Source organism: Rhinolophus ferrumequinum, chromosome 8 (genome assembly GCF_004115265.2).
Source record: "Rhinolophus ferrumequinum isolate MPI-CBG mRhiFer1 chromosome 8, mRhiFer1_v1.p, whole genome shotgun sequence".
Lineage (NCBI taxonomy): Eukaryota > Metazoa > Chordata > Mammalia > Chiroptera > Rhinolophidae > Rhinolophus > Rhinolophus ferrumequinum.
The window spans coordinates 37,031,137-37,043,320 of record NC_046291.1 but is presented as its reverse complement, the minus strand read 5'-3'; the positions used below and the strand labels follow the sequence as shown (position 1 = coordinate 37,043,320).

Genomic DNA, 12,184 nt, shown 5'->3' with positions numbered 1-12,184 from the left:
CATCATAATACAATCACAGTATAAGCCATTAGAGATACTTGGCTGTGTCCTATACCTGCTAATTATATCAGAGATGTGATTATCTCAAATTACTACTACAGATACACTTCATTGTTTAATTATAACAAATGTAATATTGAAGATGATTATTTATAACACTCACCTATGCCAGAAACTAAAGAAAATCATGCATACACATGTATGTGAAAACACTTTTCTGTTTTCGACTCATTAAAATATTTGGATTGTTGATATATTGTAAATTCATAGCACATACAAAATAAACCAATGATCTGGTGAGATAGCTAGGAAAGTTTTAATATATATGATAATAAACCTAAAATTCTATCATAAGTTAAATTCAACTCAAGAATTTATGCAACAAAAGAAGAAATTCTCAATAAGGTTATAATCTAGTGATAAAAACAGGTTTATATTTTTACTCTGTTTCCTTATAATATCTGTACTTTCTCCTTCCCAATCAACCATTTAACTGTTGCTTTTTGCTTTTATGTAGTAATGGCGTAACCATCCTAACAATTTATAAATGTTCTCTGAAATGAAAGCCATTTTATGAGCTTTACTTTGTAACCATTTTTGAAAAACAAATATATTTTTTACTAATAGTGATATACTTTTCTCCCGATAATAAATCTAAATTCTATGCCACTATTAGGATCATCATAATTGCTCACATGGTGATTTAGATATTAAATCATATCTATTTAGAAATTATTTAAATATTAAAATATTTAAAATATGACATTCAGAAATCGTCTTTATTTCTACAATTTCTAAACCAAGCATTCTGGAAGCCATCTATACAATTATTCCTTTCAGCAGTTAGACTATTGCCTCGGAGACTCAGTCTATCTATGTAATTATATTTTAAAAACAGTTTTGATTGAAACTTTTCATTAATGAGGATTCTTTAACTCAGTAGGCAATTAAGTTCTGATCAGGTGATATGTGTGTAATACCTTCCATTTGCTTTCCAAAAATATGTATATATTTCCAATATTTGGAAATATACACTCAGAGGGTACAAAAAAATGTATACACGTTTTAAGAAAGGAAAAAATCTATTAAAATTGTAATACTCAATATATACCAATAACAAAAGATGAATACAAGTCATGTTTGACTTCTGCAATTACAAGAGGTGCTCAAAGTGTTTGCCTTCAGTGTAATTTTAATACAGCTTTTTCCTTTCTTAAAATGTGTATACATTTTTTGGGCACCCACTGTGTGTGCATGTGTGTGTGTGTGTGTACCGATATCTGAAAACTGATTTACAAATGACTGAAAGAACATCTGCATCACTGCTAACGAAAAAAGGCAATAGCAAAATGTCAGTGAAGAGTTGAATTTTCCAATGAGCAATGCTGGGGAGACACCAAATAAATGGAGCTGGTTCTCATGTCGGAACCATGGCCAGGGAGGCAGGTGGATGGGAGGTGCTTCACGAATCTGCTATGTTTAGGCCCAGGGAGAGGAAAATGTACGGAGGACTTACGAAGACCCACTAACACATGGAGGAGAGACCCTTAAGAAGTAAACAGCTGGTAACATATAATCAGTAGACTTGCTGACCCTTTCAGTATTCATGATTAGTGCGGACAATTGGACTAGTTAACTTCTCATGCTTGAGTCCTTCTAGCATTCTTGTCCCGGGTTACATCTCCAGCCCTGGTTACAACACTTTGTGTGTAGATAATTTGGGTTTGCATTTTCTTCACACTGATTCTTAGAATTTCTCTATTTATCCTTCTCATGTAGGTCTGCAAATTACTTAGATGTAGTCAGTGGACGAGGAATGAAGGGTGAGAAGTATTTATTATGTCTGTCAAGTGCTCATACACAATGCTGAAATGCATCTTAAAATATCAAATAAACTGACAAAGTACTCATATGCCATTTCTGAGGGATGCAGTAAGCCAAATGTGAACAGTGCTAAAAACAGAGCTGCCAAGTTCCATGCCCAAGCCAAAAGGGAGATTTGTATGGAGCTGCAAAGAGCTTAACTGTAGATTATCAGCACGATGTTTTTGGCCCTTAGTACCGTGACTTGCACTCATTAATATGAATAACACACGGAGGGAGCATACTCTAAATCCTTAAGGCTCAGGAGAAGAAGTCTGGTCCCAGGTTCTCCCATTTCTCTCACTGCCTTGGTGTAGGCTCTTGTGAATATCACTCAACAGTTAAATATGTAACAAGTTTATTGCTCAGTTTCCCCACTTGAAATGGTCAACTGGGGCATTTGAGAGAATTAACAGAATTATTTATAAAAACAAACCGCAATATTCATTCGTAAAAAGAAGTAAAAATTATTTGCCTTTCATGATATGTATTTTAACTAGCAGTCACCATCTAACATCAACACTAAAACATGTATATCTAAAATCAGAAAAATAAAGTAAAACAAGATAACCCTAAGCATAGAAATAGGCTAACTACTACATTAAAATATGCCAAATTGTTGGAAATAGTTTTTAGTGGTAATTATGAAACTGCTGTTTCAGATAAAGGGATACATTCAGATGTTAAGTGACTTGCTAAGGCCACACAGCAGGCTGATGAGAGAAAAAATAACATTCAGGCCCAGAGGGTTATGCCAATAAATGTATGTGTTCTACAAACTTCCTCTCAAGGGAAAGTATTTTTCTTTTTTTTTTTATTTTTTTTTATTTATTTATTTTTTATTTTAGTAATTTTATTTATTTGTATTCTGTGTTATTAATCAAAGCGTTTAACTCAAAAATAGTTAATACACTCATCATACATGTTAAATTATAGATTTTTAAAACTGAAATCAAGATAATAAATTCATTAATTTTAGAAATAAAATTGTTTGCCCTAACCTTTAGGCAGTCTCAAAAGAAGATTAACAATTCCTGTATATTAATTAAGAAACTAATATATATACTTTCTTTGAGGGGAAGGATTTCCCCTTTCTTTGAGGGGAAGGATTTCTGCTGTTACACTGTGATAACATCAGCCATCCACTGCCTTCCTTTCGTATTTTTGAAGCATCAATGTTGTTTTTTTTTTTTTTTTTTCCTGATGTACTGATTTATTTATTTATTTATTTTTTTAAATTTATTTTTAATTTATTGGGGGTGACAATTGTTAGTAAAATTACATAGATTTCAGTTGTGCAATTCTGTATCACATCATCCATAAATCACACTGTGTGTTCACCACCCAGAGTCAGCTCCCCTTCCATCACCGTACATTTGATCCCCCTCACCCTCATCCCCCACCCCCCAACCCCCTTACGCTCTGGTAACCACCAAATTACGTTCCCCAGATTAATTTTCAAACCCCGTGGCCATCCTGTGGTCACCGACTGCCCTCCAATCCCCTCACCCTCCCCCCCACCCCCCACCCCCCCCGCCCATCTAGCAACCCTCAGTTTTTCCTCATTGTCTCCCAAACTGTTTCTGATTAGTTCATTCACTAGAGAACATTATGTTAAGTGAAATAAGTCAGACAGAGAAAGATAAGTACCATATGATCTCACTTATTTGCTGATTGTAAAGAAAAGAATAAAGGGAAGTATTTTTCTTAACATTTAAAAACTCTTAAGTTTATTTTCCAAATATGTTTTTCAGTAAAATGATTTTGTTCCAAAACGTCCACATTGCTTAAGAAAGCAACTACATGCCACACAGGTAGATTCAATGACTTGACACTCTAGAATATATGGAATTCATTTTGCTACAAATGAACAAAAAATTTATGTGAGAAGTTTTTCATATGATTTATTGCTTAGTTGGTTAATAAGGATTGAATTTAGCTGAGATTTCAGCATCTAGAAGCTATGCATAACTTATACTTTATGTATTGTCAGCACCTTCCATAGGGTCTGGCATATAGAAGGTGCTCCACAGACACTAAGTGAATCTGCTATATTCCCAGTTGTCAAAGGCTTAGGAATAATGGCTTTGAATGTGGTATGTTTCTCTTCCAAAAAATAAAAAGATAAAAAACCCGCATATGTCCCAATCCTTTGATCATTCCATAGGTAACTTTTAGTTCTCTGTGACTACATTTCTTTACTTGGAAATTTTTTTTATGATTTTGAGAGTGGGCTATGGTAATAGTGGCTTTTTGACTTCCAAGACCAGGTCATTAAAGGATACAGCTTCTACCAGTCTCTCTCTTCTCTCTTCTCTCTTCTCCTCTCTCAGTCTCTCTCTTCTCTCTTCTTCTCTCTCTCTCTCTCTCCCCCCCCACCCCACTCAGTGCTTGTCCTTGAAACCCAGCCCCCATGCTCTAAGGAAGCCCAAACTAGCCCATACAGAGAGATCCACATGGAGAAGGAACAGGTTCCCAGTTGATAGTCAGACGTAACAGTGAGAACCCTGAGACGGTACAGAACCAAACCTTTGTGTTCCCTCCCCCACCTCAGCTAATGCCAAGCGGAGCAAAGATGAGCTGTTTCCATTAAGCTACATACAATAACTGATTCATGAGCAAAATAATGTTCATTGTTTTGAGTGACTAAGCTCTGGACAATTTGTTATGCAGTCCTAGTAACTGAAACAATTGCAATCTAATGCAGGGCTTTTTAAATAAAAACATATTTAATATTTGAATTAAATAATACCCCCAAACACATAAAGCTTCATCATATTTTTAAATTATAAATTGATAATTAATCATTGTATGATTAGTGCTATCTACAAATAACTATCTATGTCTTCTTTAATTCCTTCCCTCATTCCTCCTTTCATCCATCCATCCCTCCATCCTTCCATCCATCTATCTATCCACTGTATCTAACTTTTCATCTCCACAAATGATTTACTAGATTGGCCATATACCATATGGCATACAGATAGGAAGGTAGGATGCATGAGGTTGCAGGCCATTTCTGGAACTCATATCTTCACCTAAGAACTTAGTTGTACTACTTTTGACATTAAGAGTTCTCCACAACAAATTTGTACTTTTGTAGTTGTTACTGATGTTCTTATTTTCATGTGTAATGTCCTGGAAAAAAATTGATTTGGTGTCGAAGGACTTAGGTTCTTGCTTTCGTATCAACACTTAACAGTAAGTTATTTATGTCTATGGGCCTTAATTTCTTCATCTTTAAAAGGAGGAGAAAATAATTACCTTTTTGGTTGAGAGAAATAAATGAGATATAGTAGTCCATCCTTATCTGTGTTTTCAGTTACCAGTGGTCAACAACAGTTAAAAGTATAACATTGAAAATTGCGGAAATAAACAACTCATAACTTTCAAATCGTGTGCTTTTACGAGTAGCATAAAATCTCACGCCACCTTTCTCTATCCCACTGGAACGTGAGTCTTCCCTTTGTCCAGCATCTCCATGCTGTGCACCCTTTCCACCTGTTAGTCACTTAGTAGCCATTTAGGTTGTCAGATTGACTGTCAGCATCACAGTGCTTGTGTTCAGGTTGCCCTTATTTTACTTAATAATGGACCCAAATGCAAGAGTAATGATGCTGGCAATTTGGATATGCCAAAGAGATTCTGTAAAGTGCATCCTTTACATGAAAAGATAAATATAGTACAATAAGATATTTTGTGAGAGAAAGAGAAGACATTAACATAACTTTATTACAGTATACTGTTATAATTGCTATAATATATAATATTAGATATAATATATGTAATACATAATATATAACTTTATTTAATATATAATTTTATTAGTTATTGTTATCAATCTCTTACTGTGCCTAATTTATAAATTAAACATTATCATAGGCATGTACATATAGGAAAAGGCATAGTACATATCGGGTTCAGTACTATCTGTGGTTTCAGGCATCCACTGGGGGTCTTGGGATGCATCTCCCTAGGATAAAGAAGCATCTACTGTAATATGCTTGAAGGATAGAATACATTTATTTTATATCATCAAAAAGAGGTGAAGGTGACAATACATTCCCGTAAGTGCTCCAATAATAATCCAAATTGAAAAACATAGATTATAAGCATATACACCCATTTCTCTGAAATTTAACTCTCAGCCAGAAAGATCATAGTTTGTATCCTATTTGAATGGATGAATTATGAACTCAGGTTGCTTAGCATAGTGTATAGGAAAATAGATTTTCAGGACCTGTCTCTTTCTATCAGATACTGGGAAATTAAAAACAAACAAACAAAAAAACCCAACAAAATAATAATAAAAAAAACCCTCAAATTCAGTGAAAAGTATTGGAAAGTACTGAATCAAGATACCTTTAATCTAAAATATCCTACCTATTATTCTTTGTATAACTGGTGCATTTTCTTTGATGTTCAACTTAATTCAGCCACTCTAGTTCTTGGTATGTGCAGAATCTAAATTTCCCACTAGGGAAATGTTTTTCTCCTCATAGATTGACAACTATTGCAAAGCAAAAACTAATAGCAGTAGTAATCTAGTAGGAAACTTAAAATGCTACAGACTTTAGCAAAAGAAAATTTACATTGTAGTTTCTTATTCAAACGTATAGTCATTGCCTGCCCTCCATTTATTCCACTCAATAATTATTTAAGTTAATGATAAATGTGACTGGTTGATCAATGCATAAAAAACACAAATATGTTAGCTGATGAGAGTTTTACCAAAACCCTTTGTGGAATGTGAAAACAGAACACCATTACTTTAATAAGAAAAGTATACATTCCCTCTTAGTAGCATGCATCGACTTAGAATTTTGTGAGCTCCTTTTTTTTCCTCTCATGACAAAATCTTTTTAGAATTATGGCTTTCCATTTGAGGAACATTTTCCTTGATTCATTCTACACTGTTTATAAGTTCACTTCTCATGTCTACCCTTGGCTACAAAAGTAAGCCAAATTTATGGGAATCACAAGTAGAAAGGGGAAAAAAATCCACAAAATCCTGGGGGCCTATGAGTAATGATTTATCCAAATGTATTTTTCCTTTTAGTTAACATTTGGGAAAAGTATAAATTAGAGAGTTCTCATGCTCCATCTCTCTCATGTAGTTCATTGAAAGGACATAATTACATTGTACAGTGTGGCTGGAGACCATAGACGTTGGTGTCATGTGCATATTAAATGTGAAAGGACATGTTTCTAACACTATAGAATGGTCTAAAAGACCATGGTCATAGCAATAGTTACCCAACAGGAGGTGGTACACTTTACAAGTATCAGTTGTTTTATTACTTTTTTTAGAAAGAAGAAAATGACGTCCAAGATTTTTAGCTTATCTATAAGCCAGTTAAACTATATTTAAATGTGAATTCTCTTATCTCTCTTACTAGAAGATTGAATTCAATCTGAAATATTTAAACTTCATCAGTAATTCTAAATATCACATACTGTAACAAAATTTAGACCTGAATTTGATTTTAATTTTTTTTTTGTTTTGCTTACAATCTTGGAAAAGTTTCCCCTGATTTCACGTATAATTTTGTTTATGCACATTTCCCAGTTAAACCTTATATTAGATTTCATATGTATTTTTAAAAGGAATTCAGTAACACTCAAAGGTGAATAAGACATTGATATAACATCTATGATATTTGAAGAATATATGATTATTTAATCATTTTGATAGAGATGAAGATTTATAATTTACATGGTAGAAAGCGTTTGTTAGATGATGACTATAGTAATGACATTTCAGAGTTCTATCTTCAATAGTTACTAATAAGCTAGTTTTGATTATAATAGTGCTGAAATATCTCTTTTTAGTATTATTATTTTTTTTTTAACATGACACAAAGTACATCTTTCTCATGTTTATGAAGTGACCTTGTGGCTATTTGAACTCATTTGGATTTCTGGGAGATTCAGTTATAATTGAATGTAGCACCCATGAAATGTTTACATAGATTAACAAATTTCATGATTTCCAAAACAAGCACAATAGCTTTGAAGTCATATTAAGAAGTGTATTTAAAAACCTAATCATTTTGCCAGTATACTAAACCCCACGACCATTAAAACAGAGAGCAACATCATCAAAAGATGATAGCTCCAATCAAAAAAAACAAAAGTACAAATCCACACTTCTTATCCACTGTCGATTGACTATTACCCTCAGTAGTTGATTTCTAAAATGCATGCTAGAAGAGACACAGAAACATAATTTTCCTTTGATACACCAAAGGAACAACCTGAAACTTTCCACCTTCATAGCATTTGTAACTGTGGCATATGCATTTCTCCAAAAAGCTAAGTTTTCTTGACATCAGTTGGCTCTCTTGCCAGTATTTTGCTTGGTGCCAGCTTTCCTCTTAGCTTACATAGCTATAAATTGCCAAGTGATGGGTTATAAAGGTAGATCTTTGCTTTGTAGTTTTGTTAATGAATTAGAAAATGCAAATGTCAGATTTCTTACCTTGAACTGACAGACGCAAGTCACAGTGTCTCCAATTCTTAAACATTCCCCATCAAATTTACAGGTGTTGGTGTCACAGAGGAAGAGATCATTTTCTCTGTCATCATAACCTCAAATTTAAAGAGAACACTCCAGTCACTAAAGTCATTTAACAAAAACATGGTATCTTGAAGCTTTAAAAGAACTACCCTAAATTTTAATTCCAACAACCACAGTTGTACTGCAAGGTCATTCTCTGCTGATAACTTTTAAAAAATCTAGTTAAGCGATCAATATTTGTTTTTTCACAGCTCCTTTCTAGTCAATTCTCTTTTAATATCCTTTTTTGATAGTGCTATTTGATTTTGGGGTTAATACTGGCAATGCTGAATGAACGTTTAACACTTGCTTCCTACCTTCCTTATTTTTTCCTCATTAAGTGGACTATGGTTTATGACCCCCCAAATCCACATTTTAGAAAAGACCTAGTGATGGTCTCTGAATGCTATTTTACCATTTCTCCATCTTTAATCATACTTTTGCTTTACAGTCTGAAACAGCCCCTTATTTGGAATTTCTCCAGACAAAGAAGAAACAAAGCCCCAATAATAAAGATAAACAGGCACAGTGTTTTCTGTGATGGTCTGTCTGGTTCAAATGAAGATTGATCACCTCTAAGTTAACAGGGATGGGGTGGAGGGTGCCAGGTTCTTGACAGTCTGCTTGGAAAATCTGTTCATTCTCTCTAGTTTCTACAGATCCCTTTAAGATATCCAGCTAATAATGAATTTCTTCGTTGCCAACCTCAATTTCACATTCAAGTTATAGTTATTTCCTAAAACAATACTATAGTTAAGGATGAAGCAAACCAGTCATGTTGCAGTACAAAGCTATCAACATTTCAAACAGTAGAGTTTACAGGTTGTTTAATATTCCTATGATAAAGGACATAAAAAGTGATTAGGCACCTGCAAAGTGGAAATTAGTCTTTCCAAAATAATGTACATGCATGCACGAACCACAAGTATGTTACAGAAAACATGTTGAGTTTAATAAAAATGCCAAATTTAGAAATTGTCAAAACAGAACAAAGGCTATCATTGACCCATATTTAATAGGGTTGCAAGTCTTGTATTTAAAAAGCACAAACCAGTGATGCATAACAATTTTACTTGTGGAATTTACATCACTAACAACCCACAGCTATATATTCTTTCATCCTGTAAGTTACAGTTGGTCATTACCTCCTTTCTAAAGTTACATACACTTGAACTCACATACATCTCTTGAAAGCCACTTTATTTAGAGTCAGATTTAACTATAGCAGGATTATATTTACAGAAGATGAAAAACTATATACACACTTGCTAAATCTAAAACAGATCAGACGTAAGGGACAATACCCAGACGTGTGAATGGGGTTTAAAATGTCAATGAAATCACACCATAATCCAGCCCGTTATACTAAGGGCTGTCATACTGAAATGCGAATCCAGTTCAGAGTGCGGCAACTCCCATCCGCGGGCCCTATTTCATTAGGAGGCTTCAGCAGAGCAAAGCCTAACAAGCTCTGGAGTTCAGATTCTGAAGAGATCCAAGTGAGCAGAAAGAGCGATTGACCCATCCCCAAGGAACTCTGCCCAGAAATGGAGGAGTCAGCGCCCAACGGGGTCGTTTCTGTTCTTTGCCCGGTTAAGCGTGAGCCTGGCCGGCCTTAGTCATGCCCACCTGGTCCTGAGAGACCTACAAATGATTCTTTTCTCAACTTCCTTTCACGATCTAGGAGCTTGGGAGGAAAAAGCGTGGTATCTGTAAGCTGCCAAAACAATGTCTTTTGCAGTCAAGGAGAGAAAGAGGATGAGAGAGAGAGAAAGAGAGAGAGAGAGAGAGAGAGAGAGAGAGAGAGAGAGAGAGAGAGAGAGAGAGAGAGAGAGAGAGAGATTTTGGATTTCTTGAAACCCAAGCTCCTATAGCATCCGTATAATCTGGTCTTGAACACAAGACCAGCGCACCTTCATTACACTTTTGCTAGGAATTAGTGTTTCCCCTGCAGTCATTTGATTTATTGCTTTGTCACTCATTCGTTCTCATAAAGTTATTTCTAGCTCGTTCTAGCTACACTTTTTTCTTTAGTGATGGGGAAGATTGTTTTAGTGTTTTCCCAAGGATTGGTGCTCTTTTCAGTGAATTCACAAAAGCATCCCGTTTAACATTTCTCAAAATCTTCGCAGTTCCAATTCTAGCGCAAGGATGCAAAGGTCCCTCAACCTGCACTTTCTGCCCCCACCAGACCCTCCGCCCCCCCCATTCCCCCAACCCCCAGCCTTCCTTAGTGGCCAGGAACAGTTCTCTGTGCTCCTTTGGGTGGAGGTCTGTCGTCTCCGGGGTTTGGGGCAGTAGGAAGTGAGGGGCTGGGGAGACGTGCTAGGTAGGGTAGACTGGTCTGTGCTGGAAAAGCGCGTTTCCTCTGCGGTGTTGAGGGGTTGGGAGCTGGGGTTCTGGACTTACCAGAGCAGTTCCAGCCGGTGGGCGTTTGGCAGTCACTTAAGGAGGTAGGGAAAGCCGCAAGCTTCACCGGGCGGGCAATGACGAGTAGCATCAGCGGCAGCAGCAGCAGCCAGCAAAAGCCCTCGCAAAGTGTCCAGCTGCTGCACTGCCGCGGGGACTCCCACAGCACCATGACTAGTTCGCGCAACTCTGCAGCAGCAAACGGCTTCCGAAGAACACACTACCGCGGGGGCAAGGCAGCGGGCTACTGAGCATCCCGCGGACGACGGCAGCAGAAGCAGCGGTGGTGGCAGTGGCACCTGACGGCGAAGCAGCAGCGAAACCCGAGCATGATCTCGAGAGTTTCAGCAACATCCAGTGATCCGGTTCAGCCCCAGCAGCGAGAGGGTCGTCCGCTGAAAAGCTATGCCGGAGGCGCGGGAAGCTACTGCCATAGGAGAGGGCTCTGGGAAGCCGGGAAAGCAGGAGACCAGAGTCCAGGGACAGAGGAGAGGAGCCCAAGGAGGCTGGGTGGAGGAAAAGTCAAAACGCCCCGCAGCCCAGCAGCCGCCTCTCGCGCTCTGCCGCCCGCATCCCTCTGGCGTTTGGGAAGCAGCAGGTCCTTAGCCCGCCCGGGATCACGTGGGAAGAGGCAGTCGGACGCTGATTGGCGGAGCGGGATGCAGGTCCCGGGAGGGAGGGGTCGGCGAGGAGATGCAAGGAGGAAGCGGCAGCGGATGTCACAGATGGGCTAGCTCGCCAGGCGCTGGTCCGAGTGGGGCTAGGCGGGGAAGGTTCAAGTGAGACGCACAGCCTTCTGGGTGGGCGACTCCCACACCTATACATACCACCTGCCCTTTCACTCTTCGCCCTAGGACGCCTGCTACCGAGCGCAGGGTCAGCTCTAGCGCCCCACTTCCGTGCTTGACCCTTGGGTGCGAGCGGCGGCCGCGGCTGGGTGGCGTCTCTCAGAGCTGGAGCTGGTGAGGGCGGAGGAGCCGTAGCAGCAGAGCAAAGAGGGGAAAGCGGGCACAGAGGAGAAGGCGTCCTGCTGGCGCCCCGCACTTCAGCGTGCGGCAGTGCGCCCCCTGGCCGTAACCGGATACAGGCTGGGAAAATCGCCGCGGAGAGCCCAGAGACATTTCTCTAGGGAGTAGCAGCGAGCCAGAGAGGGTGAGAGGCGGTGGTATGAGAACAGCTCTGGTCGGCCAGGAAGCAGCTGCAGTTCCCACAGGAGACTGCGACCCTGAGGCTGCTCTCCCAGCTGGCTCAACCAGCCTTCCAGGCTCTCTCCTCTTTCTTTTCTCTGTCTCCTGCCCTCCCTGGCTCCCTGCAGCCCAGACCCACCCGGAGGAGACGAAGATTTGAAGCCCT

General features: G+C 38.5%; 1 protein-coding gene across 2 annotated transcripts in view; it reads right to left on the bottom strand.

Annotated features, from left to right (window-relative positions):
- Positions 1-11,600, bottom strand: part of TMEFF2 (transmembrane protein with EGF like and two follistatin like domains 2) — a 231,365-nt gene extending 219,765 nt beyond the window's left edge. For both annotated transcript variants that reach the window (XM_033111301.1, XM_033111300.1), the window contains exons 1-2: positions 10,832-11,600; positions 8,345-8,454 (exon numbers count right to left, since the gene is read on the bottom strand). In XM_033111301.1, coding sequence (XP_032967192.1) covers positions 8,345-8,454; positions 10,832-11,003 — 282 coding nt within the window. In that variant the 5' untranslated portion in view covers positions 11,004-11,600. The remainder of the gene's footprint in view (positions 1-8,344; positions 8,455-10,831) is intronic.
- Positions 11,601-12,184: the final 584 nt, after the last annotated feature.